The sequence below is a fragment of the Hyaena hyaena genome, unplaced genomic scaffold (genome assembly GCF_003009895.1).
Source record: "Hyaena hyaena isolate Hyena2069 unplaced genomic scaffold, ASM300989v1 scaffold_306, whole genome shotgun sequence".
In the NCBI taxonomy this organism is placed as follows: Eukaryota; Metazoa; Chordata; class Mammalia; order Carnivora; family Hyaenidae; genus Hyaena; species Hyaena hyaena.
In genome coordinates this window covers 1,963,479-1,987,621 of record NW_024080935.1, presented here as the reverse complement: position 1 = coordinate 1,987,621, position 24,143 = coordinate 1,963,479, and the positions used below count along the sequence as shown (strand labels likewise).

Genomic DNA, 24,143 nt, shown 5'->3' with positions numbered 1-24,143 from the left:
ATCTCTTCCCTCCTCTAGACTGGTTACTCTGGCTATTGGTTTGCTTAAACAGATATATTTAGTCCATTCTCTTGATGCATGTTCTATACCTCCTTCTTTACTTTCTTTTCTCTCTCTCTCTGGAATAATCAGGCCATATAATTTCTCTGGGTAACTTTATCATTGTTCTTTTTCCTCACCTCATTCCTTATTCTCCATTCTCTCTCTCTGGATTAAGCCTTTTTGTCTCTCTGACAGGTCAACGTTTGCTTTCTCTTTCTCCCCGCCCCTGTGATTTCTCTCTTTGTATATGCTCTTCCATCAGCACCGCTTCCACTCTGTTCTTTACTTATAGCTGGTGTTTCTGGCTCTTTGATTTTATAATTTTTTTTAATGTTTTATTTATTTCTAGGAGAGAGAGAGAGACAGCGTGAGCAGGGGAGGGTCAGAGAGAGAGGGAGTCACAGACTGAAACAGGCTCCAGGCTCTGAGCCGGCAGTCAGCACAGAGCCGGACACGGGGCTCGAACCCACGAACCGCGAGATCATGACCTAAGCGAAAGTCGGACGCTTAACCGACTAAGCCACCCAGGCGCCCCATGGCTCTTTGATTTTAGATTCTCTTTTGGTTTTTGTTTTCATTTCTGTTTTTGTCTGTTTGTTTGCTTGTTTGTTTTACTTCTTTGGGCATTTGCATGTTTTTCTTTCCTGTTTGTTGGTCTTTCTGTTTTCCTTTCCAGGGCTACTTCAAGAAACAAACCAAAGAACACTTGGTGGAGGGTCCAAAACATCACTACAAGTAGGGAAATAAAATAACTGAAGTCCTAACAACAGAGAACAAGTAGCACGCTCCAAAAAACACCTCAAGTATGGCCAGGCCCTGGAGCCTCCTTTAATATAGCACTACTAGCTGGTGTAGAGCACATAACAAGCTTTTAAAACTTACAAGGGACAGAAAACTAGCCAAAATGATTAAACAGAAGAATTCTCTTCAAAAGAAATTCAGGAAGAAGCGACAGCTAAAGAATTGATCAAAGCAGATATAAGCAACAGAACTAAACAAGAATTTAGAATAATAGTCATAAAATTAATCACTGGGCTTGAAAAAAAACATAGAAGACAGCAGAGACTCCACTGCTACAGAGATCAAAGACCTTAAAAATAATCATGATGAATTCAAAAATGCTGTAAATGAGGTGCAAAATGAAATAGAGGCAGCCATAGTGCATATTGAAGAGGCAAGTGGAGAAGAGGTGAAATAGAACATGAAATTATGGAAAAAGAGGAAGCCCAGAAAAAGAGAGATAAATTGATCCAGGAGTACGAAAGGAGAATTCGAGAACTGAGTGATGTAATCAAATGGAACAATATGTGTATCATAGGAATTCCATAAGAAGAAGAAGAGAGAGAAAGGGCCTGAAGGGGTACTTGAACAAATCATAGCTGAGAACTTCCCCAACCTGGGGTAGGGAACAGACATTGAAATCCAAGAACAAAGAGTACTCCCCTCAGATGTAACTTGAATCAATCTTCTGCATGACATATCTTAGTGAAACTGGCAAAATACAAGGATAAAGAGAGAATTCTGAAAGCATCTAGAGATAAAAGGGCCCTAACATACAAAGGGAACCACATCAGGGTAGTAGCAGATCTATCTACTGAAACATGGCAAGCCAGAAAGGAATGGCAGAAAATCTTCAATGTGATGAACAGGAAAAATATGCAGCCAAGAATCTTTTATCCAGCAAAGCTGTCATTCAGAATAGAAGGAGAGATAAAGGTTTTCCCAAACAAACAAAAGCTGAAGGAATTCATCACCACTAAACCAGCCCTACAAGAGATCCTAAGGGAGATTCTATGAGGGAAATGTTGCAAGGAACACAAAGTACCAGAGGCATCACTACAAGCATGAAACCTACAGATAACACAATGACTCTAAATCCATACTTTTCAATAATAACACTGAATGTAAATGGACTAAGTGCTCCAATAAAAAGACATAGGGCATCAGAATAAATAAAAAAGAAGACCCATCTATTTGCTGTCTACAAGAGACTCATTTTAGACCAGAGGACACCTTCAGATTGAAAGTGAGGGGATGGAGAACTAGCTATCATGCTACTGGAAATCAAAAGAAAGCTGGAGTAGCCATATTTATATCAGACAACCTGGACTTTAAAGTAAAGACTACTAGCAAGAGATGAAAATAAATAAATAAATAAATAAATAAATAAATAAATAAATAAAGTAAAGACTGTAACAAGAGATGAAGAAGGACATTATATAATAATTACAGGATCTATCCGTCAGGAAGAGATAACAATTATAAATGTCTACACGCCGAATTTGGGAGCACCCAAATATATAAAACAATCACAATCATAAGCAATCCTATTGATAAGACTGTGATAATTGCAGGGGACTTTAATACTCCACTTACAGCAATGGATAGATCAACTAGACAGAGAATCACTAAAGAAACAATGGTCCTTGACGAATGGATCAAGAAGATGTGGTTTATCTATACAATGGAATACTACAAGGCAATGAGAAAGAATGAAATCTGGCCATGTGTAGCAACATGGATGGAACTTGAAGGGTGTTATGCTGAGCAAAATAAGTCAGGCAGAGAAGGACAAATATCATATGTTTGCATGTATAGGAGGATTAGGAGAAACTTAATGGAGGACCGTGGGAGAGAAGAAGGGGGGGAAATAGTGGGGGAGAGGAGGAAGGCAAACCATGAGAGACTCTTGAATGCTGAGAACAAACTGATGGGGGTGAGGGGAGGGGAAGGAGGGTGATTGGCATGGAGGAGGGCACTTGTAGGGATGAGTCCTAAGTGTTATATGGAAACCAACTTGACAATAAACTATTTAAAAAATAAATAAATAAATAAATGCAATTTAAAACTAAATTGAGATACCATATCTAACCTATTCAATTTGCAAAGAGCAAGACGTTTGACTACACATTGGTTTGGCAAATGGGTGGGGAAGTAAGTATTTCCATAAACTTCTGGTATAAGTGTACACTGCTTTCACTTCCACAGAGGGTTATCTGGAAACATCTATTAACATTACATATGTACATATGTCCTCTGATCCAAGAATTCTAGTTCTAGGAATTTACTTTCAAAAATACTTGCATATGTACAGAAGGACAGCAGTTTTCACATCACAAAAATTTGGAAACAATCTAATGTCTATTAAGAAGAGATTTAAATTTAATATCAATGTAAATTATAGTACGTCAAAATAATATAATATGATGCAAGAATTAAAAAGAATAAGTAAGGGGGCACCTGGGTGACTCAGTTGGTTAAATGGCCAACTTCGGCTCAAGTCATGATCTCAGTTTGTGGGTTCAAGCCCTGCAACAAGCTTGTGCTAACCAGAGCCTGAAGCATGCTTCAGATTCTGTGTCTCCCTTTCTCTGTCTCCCTTTCTCTCTGCCCCTCCCCTGCTTGTGCTCTTTCTCTCTCAAAATAAATAAACATTAAAAAAAATTTTTTTAGGAATGGGCAGGATTTTTATGCATTTAGCTAGTATAATCACCAAGCTCTGTTAAAAAAAAAAAAAAAGTGAAGTTCAATATAGAGCAAACTTTTTCTGGAAAAGTAATACTATTTCCATATTTTTTAATATAGGTAAATATTTTAGGCTTTGCAGGCCATATACTCTCTGTTGAAGACTCTTGATTCTACCATTGTAGCTCCAAAGTGGCCAGAAATAATGAATAGCAAGTTGGGATGAGGGTGGAATCAATAAAATTTATTTACAAAAATAGGCAGCAGGCTGTAGTTTGAATATAATGTGTGCTACAAAATGTGCAGGAAATGAGAGTTAAGGGAATGCGGAGGTACACACATCATAGACTCTGGAAGAACCCACAAGAAAACATTTTCCAGGGAACCTTCTGGTTAAGGAATGAGGAGAGGAAGTGTGTGCTGAGGAGACTTTTTACTATTACACTCTTTAGGATCTTTTGAATTTAGAACTCTGTTACTGTTCTAAAAGTAAAGTAAGTAAATCAAGAAAAAAAATAAACAAAACTGTGATTTCCCCCCCCAAGTTACAGGTGTTAAACTGAAGTGTAAGACAGAGACCTCCAAGTGGTCCTTACCGGGATCCCTCAAGTTGGACCACGCTCTGCCCGAAGCCCCTTGCATTCTCTTGGAAGAGCATTGAATTTTTAGTGTCCAGGTTGAACCCATGACATAATAAGGTCAAGGCTGGAAGGAAGAGAAAGGGTGAAGGTCATGGGGGATAAGGAGATAAGAAAGCAACTTGAACTCTTGCTCTACGCATCTACTGCTAGAATTCACCCAACCTAGCATGGAGATCTATGCCTCCCAGGTCCAGCTTTCTTGTGCTGAGGCAGAAGTTGGCACACTTTTTCTATAAAGGGCCAGATAATAAATATTTAAGGTTTTGTGGGTCAAGAGGCAAATAGAGTACATTAGGTAAATACTTATATAACAAGAGAGAAAATGTTTTTCCACAAATTTTTCATTAAGGAAATTCAAAATATAATAATTGAGTACAGCTTTTTTGTAATATAAATTTACTAATGAGACAAATGGAATTCTTTCAGGAAGATAACATGTCACTTACTGGGATTCAAAGTTAGTGTTGCCTATCATGAATCAATTACAAATGCTCATCTGAGACCTATGGCTCACAGTACAGAAACAGGTAGGGGAATCCTTGCCTTATGCCCACAGTCAAGTCAGTTTGCTGGCCCTTGGACTAAGAACCACCATTATGGGGTGCATTCAGTCCCTCTCTGAGTTCCATCCTATGTTCCTACCCTGCTGATTTGCCTAACAATCAAGTTCCTGAAGACTCTCCATTAGGCAACCTCCTTCCTATGCAACTCTAAAGCATTTTTTCCCCTTTATTTGGCTCATTCTCCACAAAAAAAAGGCATAAAAGAAAACACATTTGAACCATTTTGGTCATTCAACAAACATTTACACCTGGTTCCTTGGAAAATAGAACTGTAGGCAAAGTGGAGGTGGTAAGATGATCTAATTAGAAACACTCTGAGAATCTAATATATATTGACCTTTGGGCATATTATTCCACCACTCTGGGACCTCAGTTTCCTCATCTGTAAAGTGAAGGGGACAGCCAAACCCCACTACATTGTCTATAAATTTAATTATTCATCTAAGCTTCTCTAATTATTCCATCTTGGTCTAGTTCTTCTCTTTGCTTCTTAAATCCCTTATCCTTCCCCAAATCCCCTTTGTTTTCCTTCAGTCTAACTCCTAGATATTCTATGCCCTCTCTCCACTCAGAGACTCAAAATGTCCCCTTCACCTCACTCTCAGAGCCACCCCCCAATTCCTAGTGTACCTGTTAACAGAAGAATTCTGTGAGTCATAGCTGGAGGGAGCAGGATCTGGGGGGCTGCATGCACCACTGAACCACTTCAAGGAAGCCACCAAAGACAGGAAAGACAGAAAAGGAGAAGTAGGAGGCAGAAGTCTATTGAGATTCAAAGGAAGAGGGCGTCGGCTCAGTGAGCACACAGCCCTGCTCAACCTTCTTCCTGGGGCTACAAACAGCCTGTGCTCCCTCCCTAACCATAATCCTGGCCCAAACCAACAAGATCACTGTCCCAAAGGTATTCTTTTTTTGACCACCTGCTTCTAGGGTTAGCCAACCTACCCAGGGGTGCCTGCCTGGGTAGCTCAGTTGGTTAACCATCAAACTCTTGATTTCAGCACAGGTCATGATCCCAGGGTTGTGGGATCAAGTCCTGTGACAGGCTCCCACTGAGTGTGGAACCTGCTTATTCAAAGCCTGCTTAAGATTCTCTCCCTCTGTCCTTCTCCCCTGCTCATACTCGTCCTCTGTCTCTCTAAAATAAATAAATAAATAAACAAACAAACAAACAAACAAATAAATAAATAAAGTATATATTTAAAAAAGAAAAGCAAGCTGAAGAGACTTAGGGTCTGCCTACTGGAACATGTGTCTAAACTGATACTAATACAGACCAAGCATATGTGGGAGGCCACACTGTGTCTCTCTGAAAGTACACTTTGCAAAATGTCCTTCCCTCCTGCCCAAGGAAATCGAAGTACCCTTCAGCCAGAGCTGTTCTCCTTTTGTAGCCATCAAAAAGGACAATCCAGGTACAGAGAAACCCAGTGCTTTTTGAATATTATTTTGCTTAAAAAAAAAAAAAAAAAAAAACACCTCAAATCCTTTGCCTAGGAATTTTCACTTTCAGAAATTTATCCTAAGAAATAGCTGAGAAGTACAGTCAAGATGTATTTACAAGCTTGTTCACTCTGGCATTGTTTTTAATAATGAAAAACTAGAACAGCTTCAATACTCAACAACACAGGAATGGTTGTATGATGTTTCACTCTGTGATACACCCTTACATCCCATCATTATTACTCACTGCTAAATCTGTTTTCAAAGATACAGGATCATAATTTCATGTGTTAACCTTCAAAACAAAACGGTCAGTTACTTTAGCAGCAAAATTGGGTTTATTCAGGAATAATAGAAATTGCAATTTGGGACTTACAAGCTATGGCAAAACCAAGTCCCAAAAACAAAGGACAGGAAAGCTCTTTTATAGAAGAAAGAAATGAGTTGGGAAAGCCTGTTGTAAACAAAAAGTCCATTGGAGTAAGCTGGGAGTTCAAAGTATAGTGGCTTTTCGTTCCTGAGTTGGAACATTCTCTTTCACTGGCTGGGGTGTTGGTCGGCAAGGAGAAAATCTTTTAGGAGGAAGAAAATATAAAGTATAACTAGGAATGTATACAAAGGATACAAAAGGGGCTGATTTGAAGGGTCTGATGCACCCCAATGTATATAGCAACACTATCAACAATAGCCAAATTATGGAAAGATCCCAAATGTCCACCAACTGATGAATAGAAAAAGAAGATGTAGCATATATATGCAATGGAATAGTACTAGGTGATCAAAAATAAATAAATAAAATTTTGCCATTTGCAACAACATGGGTGGAACTATAGAGTATTACACTAAGTGAAATATGTCAGTCAGAGAAAGACATTTGACTCATATGTGAAAGTTGAGAAACTCAACAGGTGAACATAGGGAACGGGAAGGAAAAATAAGATAAAAACAGAGAGGGAAGCAAACCATAAGAGACTTTTAAATACAGAGAACAAATTGAGGGTTCCTGGAGGGAGGTGGGTGGGTGAGGATAAGTTAAATGGGTGATGCCCATTAAGGAGGACACTTTTCAGAATGAGCACTAAATGTCATATATGAGATGAATCACTAGGTTCTACTCCTGAAGCCAAGACTAACTACATTGTATGTTAATTAACTTGAATTTAAATTTTAAAAAGAAAAGAAAATATACAGTATAGGTTTCTTACCATTGTGAATGCAGTCTCTTCCTGTTGGGGTCTGCAAAGGACCATGAGCAGTAGAGTGTGAAAGCTTCCCTTCCTGTTCTCCTGACTCCATTTTATGTTTTGGGGAGAGAAAGAGAGAGAGAACAAGTGAGGAGAGGGGCAGAGGGAGAGAGAGAATCTTAAGCAGGCTTCACACCCAGCACAGGGCCCTATGCAGGGCTCAGTTTCAGGAACTCAATCTCACTATCTCACCACCAACTGTGAGACCATGATGTGAGCCAAAATCAAGAGGTGGAAGATTAACTGACTGAACCACCCAGGCACTTCCTCCTGACTCTGTTTTAAGTGCAGCATACTTGGGGCCCCTGGGTGACTCAGTCAGTTTAGCATCCACATTGGCTCAGATCATGATCTCACTATTCTGGGTTCAAGCCCTGTGTCAGGTTCTGTGCTGATGGTGCAGACCCTGCTTAGGATTCTCTCTCTCCCGCTCTCTCTACTCCTCCCCTACTCATGCTTCTTTCTCGATAAATAAATAAAAATATTAAAAAGAAATGCATAAATAAATGAGGTTCACTGCACCTTGTATATGTCTACTAATGTGAGAGCTTTCCATCTAAGGTCAGGAACATGGCAGGGATGTCCACTCTCACCACTGTTGTTCAACATAAGGGTTGGGAGTTCTAGCCTCAGCAATCAAACAACAAAAAGAAATAAAAGGTATACAAATCAGCAAGTAAGAAGTCAAACTTTCACTCTTCGCAGATGACAAGGTGCTCTATGTGGAAAACCCAAATAATCCAACACAAAACTTCTAGAACTGATACATGAATTCAACAAAGTCACATAATATAAAATCCACTTACAGAAATTGGTTGCATTCTTACACACCAATAATGAAGCAGCAAAAAGAGAAATTAAGGAATCAATCCTATTTACTATCACACCAAAAACCAACCAAAAATACCTAGGGATAAACCTAACCAAAGAGGTGAAATATCTGCAGACTGAAAACTATAGAAAGCTTATGAAATAAATTGAAGAAGACACAAAGAAATGGAAAGGCATCCCATGCTCATGGATCGAAAGAACACATATTGTTAAAACGTCTATACTAGAAAGCAATCTATACATTCAATGCAATCCCTATCAAAATAACACCAGCATTCTTCACAGAGCTAGAAGAAAACCTAAAATTTGTATGGAACCAGAAAAGACCCTGAATAGCCAAAGCAATCCTGAAACAGAAAGCCAAAGCTGGAGGCATCACAATTCCAGGTTTCAAGCTGTCTTCCAAAGATGTAATCATCAAGACAGTATGGGACTGCTACAAAGACAGACACATAGATCAGTGCAACAGAATATGGAACCCAGAAATGGACCCACAAATGTATGGCCAGCTAGAAAGAATATCCAATGGAAAAAAGACAGTCTCTTCAACAAATGGTGCTGGGAAAACTGGACAGTGACATGCAAAAAAATGAACCTGGAGCACTTTCTTACACCATGTACAGAAATAAATTTTAAATGGATGAAAGACCTAAATGTGACACAGGAAACCATCAAAATCATACAGGAGAAAACAGGCAACAACATATTTGATTTCAGCAGCAGCAACTTCTTACTAGACATGTGTCTGGAGGTAAGTGAAAGAAAAGCAAAAACAAACTATTGGGACCTCATCAAGATAAAAGTCTTCTAGGGGCACCTGGATGACTCAGTCGGTTAAGTGTCTGACTTCAGCTCAGGTCATGATCTCATGGTTCATAGCTTCAAGCCCTGCATCGAGTTCTCTGCTGTCAGCACAGAGCTTGCTTTGTATCCTCTGTCCCTCTCTCTCTCTGCCTTTCCCTCACTTGCACTCTCTCTCCCAAAAACAAACTTAAAAAAAAAGTTTTTTCACAGAGAAGGAAATAATCAACAAAAACATAAGGCAGCTGTAGGAATGGGAGAAGATATTTGCAAACGACATATCAAGTGAAAGGTTAGTATCCAAAATTTATAAAGAAATTATCAGACTCAACACCCAAAAAACAAGTAATCCAGTGAAGAAATGGGCAAAAGACATGAACAGAGACTTTTTCAAAGAAGACATTCAGATGGCTAACTGACACATGATAATATTTTTAACATCACTCATTATCAGTGAAATATAAATCAAAACCTCAATGTTATTTCACCTCACACCTGTCAGAATGGCTAAAATTAACAACTAGGGCAATGACAGATGTTAGCGGGAATGTGGAGAAAGGGCAACTCTTTTGCACAGTTGGTGGGAATGCAAACTGGTGCAGCCACTCTGGAAAACAGTGTGGAGGTTCCTCAAAAAATAAAAAATTGAACTACTCCATGACCAAGAAATTGCACTCCTAGGTATTTATCTGAAGGACACAAAAAATGGTGATTCAGAGGGGTACATGGACCCCAGTGTTTAGAGCAGCACTACCAACAATAGCCAAATTATGGTAAGAGCCCAAACGTCCATTAACAGATGAATAGATAAAGAAGATGTAATATAGAGGGTGCCTGGTTGGCTCAATTAGTTAACCATCAAACTTCAGCTCAGGTCATGGTCTCACAGTTCATGAGTTCAAGCTCCATATCAGGTGAGCTCGAGTTCCACTTTAGAATTCTCTCTCTTTCCTTCTCTCTCTCCCTCTCTTTCTCCATCCCTTGTTCACTCACAGTCTCTCTTTCTCTCAAAAATAGATAAATAAATAAATACATACATACACAATATTCCATTGTATATACAATATATATAATATAATATTCCATTGTGTGTGTATATATATGTATGTGTATGTATATATATACACACACAATGGAATTTTATATAAATAAATACCTAGAAGATGATATATATGTGTGTGTGTGTCTATATGTATATATATGTGTATGTGTGCATATATATGTATATATATATATATATTTATAGCCATACATACATCAATGCAATATTACTCCATGATCAAAAAGAATGAAATTTTGCCATTTGGAACAACATGGATAGAACTAGAACGTATTATGTTAAGTGAAATAATAAAGTAATATGTTAAGTGAAATGTATTATCTTAAGTCAGTCAGAGAAAGACAAATATCATATGATTTCACTCATATATGGAATTTAAGAAACACAACAGATGAACATAGGGGAAGGGAAGGAAAAATAAGATAAAAACAGAGAGGGAGGCAAGCCCTAAGAGACTCTTAAATACAGAAAAGATACTGAGGTTTGCTGGAGGGATGTTGGGTGGGGAGGTGGGCTAAATAGGTGATGGGTATTAAGGAGGGCATTTATTGGGATGAGCACTGGGTGTTATATGTAAATGATGATTCACTAAATTCTACTCCTGAAACCAATACTACAGTGTATGTTAACTAACTTGGATTTAAATAAAATTTAAATAAATAAAACAACCACTTAAAATTGATCAAATAACTAAAGGTAAACATAGAGAAAGTAAAAAATTATATATACATACATACACATATGTATATTATATGTTTGTATTATATATGTATATTACATATATACATATATAAACAGGATAGAAATATCAATAAAAGAAAGCCTAAAAGGAAGTCAGAAAGAAATTCTAGAGCTGAAAGCACATTAATTGATGTGTAAAATTCATTAGAAAGATACAAAAGCAAGTTTGATCAGACAGAAAAATGATTCAGCAAACTTAAAGGTAGGACAATAACCTGAAGTACTGAGTCTGAGAAACAAAAAAATTGAAGAAAACCTAAAAGAGTGTACAGGATCTGTGAAACATTATTAAAAAAATTTTTTTTAATGTTTATTTTTGAGAGAGAGTGTGTGTGAGAGAGGGACAGAGAGAAGAGAGAGAAAATTCCAAGCAGGCTCATTGGTGTCATTGGAGATCCCAATTCAAGAGTCAATCTCACAAACCATGAGATCATGACCTGAGTTGAAATCAAGAGTTGGATGCTTAACCGGCTGAGCCAGGCCTCCAGAGGGCCTCCTGTGGAACATTATTAAGTAGACCAATATACATATTGTAGGAGTGTCAGAAGAAGAGAGAGAGGTTCAGAGAGATTATCTGAAGAAATAATAGCTAAAATTCCCAATATTTTGAAGAATATGAATATATATGTTACAAAAGCTCAATAATTTCCGAATAGGATGAACTCAAAGAGACCCCATACAAGGCATATTATAATCAAACTGTCAAAAGACAAAGAAAAGAGAGTCTGAAAGCAGCAAAAGAGAAGTAAATCATCACATAGAAGGGATATTAAACAAAATTTCAACAGATTTCTCATCAAAAACCTTGGAGGCCAGGGGCACCTGGGTGGCTTAGTCGGTTGGGCGTCCGACTTTCACTTAGGTCATGATCTCGCAGTTTGTGGGTTCGAGCCCTGAGTCGGGCTCTGTGCTGACTGCCAGCTCAGAGCCTGGAGCCTGTTTCAGTCTGTGACTCCCTCTCTCTCTGACCCTCCCCTGCTCACGCTGTCTCGCTCGCTCTCTCTCTCCTAGAAATAAATAAACAAAACAAAACAAAACAAAACAAAACAAAACAAAACAAAACAAAACATTTAAAGGTTGTCCAAGGAATAAAGTAGTTCTCGTTCTGGAAACTGACTGGAGTCAGCCATGGCCAAAAAATTCACTGTTAGTGAATTGGTCAGAGGGGCCCCCTGGGGAGTACAGGTCCTGCTCTTCAAGCATTCTCTTCAGGAACTCTGGGGGCGCCCGGGTGGCTTAGTCANCAGAGCCTGGAGCCTGTTTCAGTCTGTGACTCCCTCTCTCTCTGACCCTCCCCTGCTCACACTCTCTTTCTCTCTCTCTCCTAGAAATAAATAAAAACATTTAAAAAATTAAAAAACAAACAAACAAACAAAAAAAAACCTTGGAGGCCAGAAGGCTTTGGGCTGATATATTCAAAGTACTGGAGGAAAAAAACTGTAAACCAAGAATTTTGTATCTCACAAAACTGTCCTTCAAAAGTCAAGGAGAGGGGTGCCTGGGTGGCTCAGTTGGTTGAGCACCCGACTCGGTTTTGGCTCAGGTGGTGATCTCACAGTCAGGAGATTGAGCCTTGTGTCAAGCTCTGATCTGACAGCTTGGACCCTGATTGGGATTCTGTCTTATCCTCTTTCTCTGCCCCTCCCCTGCTCACACACACACACACACACACACACACACACACACTTTCTCTCTCAATATAAATAAATAAATAAATTTTAAAGGTGAAGGAGAAATCAAGATTTTCCCAAGTAAACAAAAGCTGTAGGAGCTCATTACCACTAGATATACTCTGAAAGAAATGCTAAAGGGAGTCCTGAAGTTTGAAATGAAAGGACACTAGGGGTACCTGGGTGACTCTTGGTCTGACTCCTGGTTTTAGCTAAGGTCATGATCTCACAGTTCATGAGTTTGAACCCCACATCAGGGTCTACAATAAGTGCAGGGGGGCTGCTTGGGATTCTCTCTGCCCACACCCCCAGCCCCGCTCTCTCTCTCTCGCTCTCTCTCAAAATAATTAATTAACTTTTAAAAAATAAAAAATTTACCCAAGGGATACAGGAGTATTGATGCATAGGGGCACATGTACCCCACTGTTCATAGCAGCACTCTCAACAATAGCCAAAACATGGAAAGAGCCTAAGTGTCCATCCACTGGCGACGAATGGATCAAGAAGATGTGGTTTATCTATACCATGGAATACTACATGGCAATGAGAAAAAATGAAATCTGGCCATGTGTAGCAACATGGATGGACCTTGAGGTTGTTATGTTGAGTTAATTAAGTCATGCAGAGAAGGACATATATCATATGTTTGCACTTATAGGAGGATTAGGAGGAACTTAACGGAGGACCATGAGGGAGAAGAAGGGGAAAAATAGTTGGGGAGAGGGAGGGAGGCAAACCATGAGAGACTCTTGAATGCTGAGAACAAACTGAGGACTGATGGGAGTGGGGCGAGGGAAAGGGGGGAGATGGGCATGGAGGAGGGCACTTGTGGGGATGAGCACTGGGTGTTATATGGAAACCAACTTGACAATAAACTATTTAAAAAACAAAAGTATACTAGACAACAACTTGAAGTCATATGAAGAAATGAAAATCTCAGTTAAAGGTAAATACATGCAGTAATAAATATTAGTGTTATTGTAACAATGATGTGTATCTCTTTTTTTTTGTTTTCTACATGATTTAAGAGGTTAATGCAGTTTTTAAACTACTAATCTAAAGGCTAGTATTACTAGTTTTGGTTTGTATGCCACATTTTATTTTCTACATAATTTAAGAAATTAATGTATATTTAAAAACACATATTAGTCTAATTTTTGGTCAGACAGTGTATGAGGATGTAATTTCGTGACGTAAATAAGCAAAATGGAAGGTGTGTGGGTGGCTCAGTCAGTTAAACATCTGACACTTTATTTCAGCTCAGGTCATGATCTCATAGTCATGAGATAGAGGTCTGCCATCAGGCTCCATGCTGGGCTCCACACTGGGCATGGAACCTGCTTAAGATTCTCTCTCTCTCTCTCTCTCTCTCTCTCTCTTCACCTGCCCCTCCCCCACTCATTCTTTCTCTAAATAAATAAATAAATAAATAAATAACAAATAAGCCAAATGGCATGGGAATGGAGTTATATGGAAACAGTTTAGTATATTCTTGAAGTGAAGCTAGTATAAATTCAAATTAAAATGTTATTACTATAAAAAAATTTAAAAAATGGAAACCAATTTGACAATAAACTATTTGTAAAAAAATAAAATAAAATAAAATGTTATTACTATGATGTTAAATGTAATCCCCAAGGTAACCAAAAGAAAATAACTATACAATATACACAAATGGAAATGAGAGTGGAATTAAAATGTTTCACTACCAAAAAAAAAAAAATCAACTAAACCCAAGAAATGTAAAGTAGAAAATGAAAGATATAAAAGTCATAAGACATAAAGAAAACAAAACCTACTAGAACTGCTCTGTGAATTCAGCAAAGTTGCAGGGTACAAAATCAACATACAGAAATCGGTTGCATTTTTATACACCAATAATGAAGCAACAGAAAGAGAAATCAAGAAACTGATCCCATTCACAATTGCACAAAAAAACATAAAATACCTAGGAATAAACCTAACCAAAGATGTAAGAGATGTGTATGATGAAAACTATAGAAAACTTTTGAAGGAAATTGAAGAAGGCACAAAGAAATGGAAAAACATTCATGCTCATGGATCAGAGGAATAAATATTGTTAAAATGTCATTACTACCCAAAGCAATCTACACATTCAGTGCAATCCCAATCAAAATTGCACCAGCATTCTTCTCAAAGCTAAAACAAAGTATCCTGAAATTTGTATGGAACCACAAAAGACTCCGAATAGCCAAGTAATATTGAAGAATAAAATCAAAACGGGAGGCACCACAATCCCAGACTTTAGCCTCTACTACAAAGCTGTAATCATCAAGACAGTATGGTATTGGCACAAAATGTTTATTTTTGAGTGAGTGAGTGAGAGAGAGGAGGAGGGGCAGAAAGAGAGGGAGACACAGAATCCAAAATAGGCTCCAGGCTCGGAGCTGTCACAGAGCCTGATGCAGGTTCTAATGAACCACAAGATCATGACCTGAACCAAAGTCAAATGCTTAACCAACTGAGTTACTCTGGCACCCCTACTTTCACAGACTGCTGAAACTCATGGCCAAACTACAAGTTAGATGCTATTATCAATTATAATTGTCATTTCTCTTGAGCAGATGTTCTTATGTTTAATATGGATTATTATTAGCCTTTCCTATGACTTAAGAAATCTCCAAAGTTAGAATAACTTTTTCACTGATATATTCTTCTCAAATGCTTATTTTACTCACATTATTTAATTTTTGACTTTGTGTAAAATTGTTTTGTTTTGTATTTTGTATGTGGTATGAAATAGAGAGTCCAATTTCATTTTTGTCCATATGAACAAATAATTTTCCAATTCCATTTATTGAAATAATTTTAAAATAAACTTTTAGGGGCTCTGGATGACTGAGTCTGTTAAGTGTCCAACTCTTGGTTTCAGCTCAGGTCATGCCAGGCTCCACATACTGCCTGCTTGGGACTCTCTCTCTTTCTCTCTGTCCCTTCCCTGCTAGTGCTCTTGCACATGCAAATACACTCTACCTCTCTCTCAAAACAAATAGGTAAGCTTAAAAAAAAAAAAAAAAAGCTTTTAGAAGGAAATTTTACTTCTCTCTATTTGTCTGCAGTGGTTTTTTTTTTTCATTTTCTTTCCTTCCTTCCTTCCTTCCTTCCTTCCTTCCTTCCTTCCTTCCTTCCTTATTTTTTTACTGCTCATCCATTCTCTACCCAAATCAATATAAAACAATATTCCAGTATTACTTATCACCATTGGTGCAATTATTTTCTCTTTAAATCTGGCACAGCTAGGAAACCACTTCAAAGGGAAGAATTGTTCTGATCATTCTGTTGCTTCCCCAAGAGCAAAAATGATGGGCAGCTGTAACATCCAGTCATAACTCCTTTTCCTGCCCAAAGCATGTTCAACGGGCAAAAAAAGTCATCATTTGCAGAAAGTATGAAAATCCAAGACCATTAAATGACAACTTGCTAGAATTAATCTTATTCAACAAGATAAACATAGAAAAATCTAATTTATTTCTTATTTTGCTACAACTAATTTTCTAATTAGAAAATATAATAAAACACCATTTATAACACCAAAAAGCTATAAAACACTTAAGCATAAATCTAATGTGAAATATGTAAAAATTTTATTTTGTTTTAACTGTCAGGCTTTCCTCAAGGACATTAAAAGAATAGAGAAAAATAAAATAAAAGAATAGAGAGACATGGGGCACCTGGGTGACTCAGTCGGTTGGGCCTCCACCTTCAGCTCAGGTCATCTCACAGTTCCTGAGTTTGAGCCCCATGTCAGGCTCTGTGCTGACAGCTCAGAGCCTGGAACCTGCTTCAGATTCTGTGTATCCCTCTCTCTCTGCCCCTCCCCCTGCTCATTCTCTCTCTCTCTCTCAAAAAATAAACATTAAAAAAAAGAATAGAGAGACATGCCACGTTCATGGATGACAAGACTTAACATTAAAAATATGTGAGTTCTCCATCAGATTACTCAGTAATTCAGTGTAATCTTACCCAACAGAATTATTATAGAATTTGACAAGGTGATTTTAAAATTCACCTGGAAGAGAAAACACATAGTAACAGCTTAAAAACCCATGAAACATACATTATCACATCATCCCATTCCACAGCCAGAGATGCCATATAAAAGCAAAACCCCAAAGCATAGTAAATTAAAGTATGGTTCTGTAATAAATAATTGGTTTTGGAATAGATGCATAAGGCTAATGGAAAGAATACTGAATGTGTACACAGAAGTCCAGTATTTTTATCGGAAATAATTTGTTTCTCTTAATGAAAAAGCAAGTAAACCTCCTTTGATCTTACTTCCCCCACCAATCACTGCTCCATTTTATTTTTTTTTGCTTCCTTTTTGCAAAAGTTTCTAAAACAGTTGTCTATTTGCTGAGCTCAGTTCTGTTCCTCCCATTCTCACTTAAACCCATTCCAATCAAACATTTGCCTCACTCCAGCCCCCACTCCACTGAAACTGTTTTCAGCAAGGTCACCAAGGATACATGGTTAATGCCAGTAGTCTCAATCTTCACCTTTAAGCGACCCAGCAGCAGTTTTTGACATTTGACTACTCATTCTTGGGACTCATTTATACATTTGCCTTGGAGACTCCCCACTCATCTTGTTCTCCTTCATTCCAGTCCCTCCCTCTGGTTTGTTTTGTCAATCCCTTCCTTTCTCTCTAGCCTCTTAAGGAGGATCCCAGAGCTTAGTCTTTGGGCCTTTTCTTTTTCTTTTCTTTCTTTCTTTTTCTTTTCTTTTTCTTTTTTTTTTTTTTTTTGAGAGAAAATAAGGGTGGGGAGGAGAGAGAAAAAGAGTGCGGGCTGAGTGCACAAATGAGGAGCACAGGGGGAAGTGTAGAGAGAATCTCAGGCAGGCTCTATACCCAGTGCAGAGCCCAATGATGACCTGGGGCTCAGGCTCATGACCTGAACCAAAATCAAGAGTCAGAAGCTTAACCCACTGGTACCCCCAAGGTATCCCTGGGCCTTTTTTTTTTTAATTTACACTCTGTTCTTAGGTGGCCCCAAAGCCACAAATATCATCTATATGCTAATGTTGTCAAAGTCTATATCTCCATCCCAGACCCCTCTCTTGAGGTTCAGAGTCAGATATCCAACTGCCTGCTCAATGTCTAACAAGTATGTCTAAAATGGGATGACTGATGGCTCCCAATCTTGCTCCCTACAGCTTGCCCCATCTCAGCCTCAAGCAAGCAGACAAGGCTCAGCCAGACCAAGGCCATATAGATTGGCTCAGTAAAGATACAATGAGCCACTTTTAAGTTCAGACAGTTTATTACTTACATAGATGGCAAAACTAAATTTTCCCATGGTTCTTGTCCTGAGGATCAAAAAGGATAAGCCAAAAAAAGAAAGAAAAAAAAAAGGAAGTCTATATTCTAGACTAATAGACAAAGCAGTTCTAGTCTGTAGCTTTTCTGGGTGGGGGAGCAAGAAAGTTTTACACCTCATCAAAACTTGGGAGACCATGGAAACTGGCTCATGATGTCCTCCTAAGGGAAGAAGAGAGGCAAGCAGGAGATGGCCCCAGAGAAGCTCCTCAAAGGGGTCCCATAATCTCTGTTCTGGAAAGATCACAAGCGTTCTGCCAAAACTCAGAAAAGCTGTGGTTCAAGTCTTTGCCTGTATGGCCTATGTGGCTGTGCCAGATGGTCAAGGTACCATTGTGGAGATGTTCTCCCACATCAGTCAATGGCAACAGTACCCTGTATGATCTGTGCACTTGTGGCATATTGCCCTATTCTCCTACCCTTACTTCTCTCAGCTCATCTCCTCTTTGACTCCTCATTCTTTTTGTTCTAGCCATACTGGCCTCCTTTCTGTTCCTTAGACACTTCCACTTAAGGCCATCACTTTGGCTGTTCCCTTTAACTGGACTATTCTTCCCCCAGATATCTGCAAGGCTCAATTTCAGGTCTCTATATTCAACTTCACAAATCTTTAGCATGTTTATTCTCCCTAATATTCTGGCTTTGTTTTCAAGAGAATGAAGGTAGCAAGGTCTCCTTAATCTCCCATGCCCCATATGACACCCAGGATCATGGCTCCTCTCTTCCAATATAATCTCCCAGACTCATCTCTTCAAATCTTTCTGCCACCTACACAGACAAGTTACCTCTGTCTGAACCTCTTCAATTTGCATGGCCCACCACATTCAAAGGAACTGGCCACACAGGATCTACCTTCTGAGAAGGTTCTGGGAAGTACATATGAAAAATATTGTTTTTCCATTACACTTATTGCTGACAAAATTTCCACCTGAATGCCACTCTCAACAATCTGGTTAAGCCTTTAGGCTCCAAGGCCGGATTAAGGGGGTTAAAAATCATATCTCAGTAAGTGACTTTTTGACCTTAATTGATCAAGTTATTTCTGAGCTCCTTGTTTTCATCTGGAAAATATGGTAATAATAGCACTTAACTTCTTGGAGTCATTGTGATGATTAAATGACATAATAGATGTCACAGTGCAGGTAGTAAATATTCAATCAACATTAGCTATAATTATATTATAATTATATTACTGGGTTAACCAATGATACGACTAGCACAATCCCAATGATACATAAAGGGTGTATTGGCCTCAAAGTTGCCTGTTGCTTACTCAAAAGCATTCTCTAGACTGTTCCACATCCTCCCTCAGTTACCAAGAAGTAAGCCAAACTTCAAGCAGGTCAGAGAAACAGTCATATTATAGGCTTTGTGGGAGTTTGGGGTATTCCTCCCAAGATCACACTAAGGATGTGGTTGGCCAGGGGTCATTTTCAGGGCAGAGGCAGTTATGCACTGCCACCACACCTAAAATACTTCTTCCTGTTTCCATGCTTGAAAGAAGAAGTGGCTCAGGGCCTGACCTCAGTGGAACAGAGGAGAAAATTACTAAATCCTGGAATAAAACAAAAAAACCACACTTCCTTCACGTGAGAAGAACTACAAACTCTTTTATCTGATATTTTTGCTTCTAGAGGAGAGGGGTAAACAAATGTAAAAGGGCAACAATTTCTCCCCAACTCCACAGGACAGATTATTTCTGGGGAGTAGGTCAGATATTTCCTAAGATATATGACTCTGTTCGATCACTGAGAGGTTGGGCCAAGCCTACGAAGCCACAGTGATTGTATTTTTTTTCCTCCTGATTCTATACAAACAGTATTTCATACAGCAGCTTTTCTGCACTCACTCTCAGTACAGATACAATTTACAAATTTGTCATGATAGGGTACGTTTATATTTATGGTTTTGTCATATAACATTTTGGCACAAATATTTCATGCAGCTTTACAGAATTGATCATTTTAAAATGATCAATTTTAAAATGGGTATAAAGTATAAAGTATTCCACTAAGTTGAGACATTTTAGTGATTTTATTTTAGGGAATGCTCATTAAAAAATTTTCTACATACAACTTTTGCTTCTTTGGAATTTTTTTCCAGATATAATTTTTAGGATGAAATGACCGGGGCAAATTAAATGCACATTTTGGGACCCTTTATACTCACTGCCAAATGACTCCAAATGGGTTGTACCACATGCATTCCACTATGAAGCCAACATTTTACAGTGCTTTCTAGTTTCAAGCCATTTTGTAAATTTTATCTCAACTACTCTGGCAAATTGACCTAAATTCCACCTCCTGGGGCCGATACTTTAGTACGTTAACTCCAGTTCCCTCTCCTGTGCCTCTCTCCACAGGAGAGACTGGAAAAGCTGCCTGCAACTTACCTTACAGCCAGGAGTGGCCATATGATCCCATTCTGACCAATGAGATGTAAGGGGAACCTTGATGGGCAAAGGGGCTGATATTTCCCCTCCCAAAACTCCCTGCCTAGAACGTGGAAGTGATGATTGGAGCAAACTAAGTTGTAAAGGCATAGAGAGGTAACAGGAAAGAAATGAAGTGTATTCACAGAGAGGAGCAAAGATACCATGAGGGAGCCAGACAGCCTCTGAGAGAGATGGTTCTGTGGGTGTTTTCCACTTTTAGTTCAGCCTTTACATATCCTCTTACCTTATCCCCATGTATCTTCACACCAAGCCCTTATTATAGAAATTTAGGCAGGTGTCGGGGCACCTGGGTGGCTTAGTCGGTTAAGCGGCCGACTTTCGCTTAGGTCATGATCTCGCGGTTCGTGGGTTCGAGCCCCGCGTCGGGCTCTGTGCTGACTGCCAGCTCAGAGCCTGGAGCCTGTTTCAGTCTGTGACTCCCTCTCTCTCTGACCCTCCCCTGCTCACGCTGTCTCTCTCTCTCTCCTAGAAATAAATAAAACATTAAAAAAAAAAAAAAAGAAATTTAGGCAGGTGTCTATTCCTTATAGACAGTGAAACTCACATGTATTACAGCTGTTCTTATAATTTATATTCCACATTGGTGGACTCAAAGAATTGAGGCAATTAGGACTTTGTTCCTTCTGTGCCACAAGAGGAGAGGAAGGTGTTCATATACCAGAGGCCCGTTGATTGTTGTCTAAACCACTTGTATCCTGCAAAGCATTGCAGGATGAAGCAAACTGTAGAGATGATTTCAATTTTTTTTTGTTCGTTGTCAAAGTATGACCCCAGTTTCTGGCTAAATAACTTCAAGGATCAATAGAGAAAAGGGCTACCAGCAGATCCATTTTTATACCCTATGTGAAGCAGCATCATTCAGTAGAAACCCATCTGAGCACACAACTGTTCTGTGGAGATTCAAACATAAATATACGTGGTCTGAGTTAGCCTCTGGAAGCCACCCAGCATCATGGTTAAGAGCACAGCGGTTGACTTGGGTTCAATCACCAGCTCCGTTTTCTACTAGCTATGTGACTTTGGGCAAGTTAACTTATCTCTATGATCCTCATTTTCCTAATAATTATTAAAACTTTAAAAATAAAAGCTAATTATTTTATTAGCAAATATAGGTTTATTCAAGATACCAGAGAATTGCAATTTGGGATATGGAAGCTATGGCAAAACCACAGGCAAGTCTAACAAACAAAGGAGAGGAATGTTATTGTATAGAAAAGAATGAAGAAGATGGGAGGGATTATGTTAAACAAAAATCCACTGGAGAAAAGTTCACAGTTTCTCATCAGCTGAATTGCAAGGGTGATCAATTTCCTGTAGGTGAGGCAGTTCACATTTTTCTCTGTTAGGGCCTATAATTTAATATTCTTTCCTGTTGAAGAGTCTTCTGTTGGGGTCTGTAATTAACAGTTCTTCCTTGAGGTTGAATGGTACAGCTCCCTCTTCTAGACTCCCAATTCTAGCTTCCTGGGTTTCTCTGCTTTACTGAGATTTACTTTTATTAATTTTCACATAATTGGAAATCATATTACTTACTCATAGTGGGCATTTGTTGTTTTAGGCCACTCAGTACCCATTCTTCCCTTCTTTTGTTAATAGCAGCCAGTTTCCTTTTGACGAGTTAACTCTCCACCATTGTATACATTTCTTGGTAAGCCCATGTATGTTACTTATGTGACTTACCCTCCCTTAACTAAATGAGTAGCCTCTTAACCAAAGTAAGACCAAATGGACTCTCTATTTTTTTTTTTTTTTTCAATCAAAACCCCTCACGTTTATTACTGAACCAACCTACTGGTTCAGGAGCAACGTAACAGAGAAGTTATTTCCTTGATAAGTTATTGGTATGGGGCATGTGACGGGCAGGTGTCGCATCAGGAACACAGGATTCAAGCGGCATGATAAACGGGGAAACGCGTGCCATTGCCATCTCACGTAGGATCACTCACAGACCCAGCTTTGTTCTTCTCCAGTGTCGCCTCTTGGAGTTGTACCTGATTTTGTTACCAGTTTTCATCCGAATCCACTGGGGAATGGGACGATTCTGCTTTTGTTTCTTGGCCAGGAATCGCTTGATCCTGAAAGTCTTATGAGAAGACATGGCGAGAGAGAGCCAGCAACCTCTATTTTTATTTTTTATTGCTTATTTATTTTGAAGGGTTTTCTGAGGGGGGGCACAAGTGAGCAAGGGGCAGAGAGAGAGAAGTGAGGCTCACCTGGGGCTCGAGCTCACCCAAAGCAGGGGCTCACCTGGGTGGCTCACTGGATGTGGGACTTGAACCAAGAACTGTGAGATCATAACCAGAGCTGAAATCAGATGCTTAACAACTGAGCCATCCAGGTGCCCCTATTTATTTATTCCAAAAGAGAGAGAGAGTGAGAGCATGCTTAAGCAGGGTAGGGACAGAGAGAGAAGTAGAGAGAGAGAAACCCAAGCAGGCTCTCCAACTCGGGGCTTGAACCATGAGATCATGACTTGAGCTGAAAGCAAGAGGTGAATACTTAACCAGCTGAGCCACCCAGGCACCCTGGACTCTCTACTTTTAATTTGAATTTTGAGGACACTGATGCAAAGGCAGAAAATTAATTTTTGGTTTCTTTCTATCCTGGTAGGACTGCCAAAACAATGGTTCTTGTCTTCTCTGAGTCTGCTTCCCTTTCATCCTATGAGCCACCAGTACTTACATTTTTACTTGTTAGCCAGAGTCTGTTTCTGTTGATTTTTCCCAATAGGTCCTAACTGATGCACTAGTTAATAACTACAACAACAAAAACAAAATTGTAAGGATTAAATAATGTATGTGAAAAGCTTAGCACAGTGCCTTGCATGTAGGATGTACCCAACAAATGATAATTTGTATTGGTTGAAACTGAGGTTTCACTGCTATAAGGAAGACCCCAAATCACAAAGCTTTATTTTTTTAATGTAATTTATTCTCAAATTGGTTTCCATACAATATCCAGTGCTCATCCCAACAAGTGCCCTCCTCCATCCACATCACCCACTTTCCCCTCTCCCCCATCCCCTATCAACCGTCAGCTTGTTCTCAGTATTTGAGTCTCTTATGGTTTGCCTCCCTCCCTCTTTGTAATTTTCCCCCTCCCCCTCCCCCATGGTCTTCTGTTAAGTTTCTCAAGACCAAACACATGGTATCTGTCCTCTGCCTGACTTATTTCACTTAGCATAATACCCTCCAGTTCCATCCACATTGCTACAAATGACCAGATTTCATTCTTTCTCATTGCCAAGTAGCATTCCATTGTATATATAAACCACATCTTCCTTATCCATTCGTCAGTTGATGGACATTTAGGCTGTTTCCATGATTTGGCTATTGTTGAAAGTGCTGCTATAAACATTGGGGTACATGTGCCCCTATGCATCAGCACTCCTGTATCCCTTGAGTAAATTCCTAGCAGTGCTATGGCTGGGTCGTAGGGGAGTTCTATTGTTAATTTTTTTGAGAAACCTCCACACTGTTTTCCAGAGCAGCTGCCCCAGTTGGCATTCCCACCAACAGAGTAAGAGGGTGCCCATTTCTCCACATCCTTGCCAGCATCTATAATCTCTTGATTTTTCATTTTAGCCACTCTGACCAGCATGAGGTAGTATCTCAGTGTGGTTTTAATTTGAGTTTCCCTGATAATGAGTGATGTTGAGCATCATTTCATGTGTCTGTTGGACATCTGGATGTCTTCTTTGGAAAACTGTCTATTCATGTCTTCTGCCCATTTCCTCACTAGATTATTTGTTTTTCGAGTGTGGAGTTTGGTGAGTTCCTTATATATGTTGGCCTTTACCCGATATGTCAATTGCAACTATCTTTCCCTATTCCGTTGGTTGCCTAT

The 24,143-nt window shown here is 39.1% G+C and overlaps 2 protein-coding genes across 6 annotated transcripts in view; both read right to left on the bottom strand.

The window, feature by feature from the left end:
* Positions 1 to 5,429, bottom strand: part of ITGAM (integrin subunit alpha M) — a 45,708-nt gene extending 40,279 nt beyond the window's left edge. For all 5 annotated transcript variants that reach the window (XM_039247854.1, XM_039247856.1, XM_039247852.1 and 2 more), the window contains exons 1-2: positions 5,342 to 5,429; positions 4,104 to 4,212 (exon numbers count right to left, since the gene is read on the bottom strand). In XM_039247854.1, coding sequence (XP_039103785.1) covers positions 4,104 to 4,212; positions 5,342 to 5,369 — 137 coding nt within the window. In that variant the 5' untranslated portion in view covers positions 5,370 to 5,429. The remainder of the gene's footprint in view (positions 1 to 4,103; positions 4,213 to 5,341) is intronic.
* A 16,800-nt stretch (positions 5,430 to 22,229) lies between these two features.
* Positions 22,230 to 22,410, bottom strand: LOC120242249 (60S ribosomal protein L39). The gene has a single exon (XM_039247874.1). The coding sequence runs from the start codon at positions 22,393 to 22,395 to the stop codon at positions 22,240 to 22,242; it is 156 nt and encodes a 51-aa protein (XP_039103805.1). The 5' UTR covers positions 22,396 to 22,410; the 3' UTR covers positions 22,230 to 22,239.
* Positions 22,411 to 24,143: the final 1,733 nt, after the last annotated feature.

Coding starts and splice junctions, on each gene's coding strand:
- LOC120242249 (XM_039247874.1), bottom strand. CDS start 22,395: ATGTCTTCTCATAAGACTTTCAGGATCAAGCGATTCCTGGCCAAGAAA.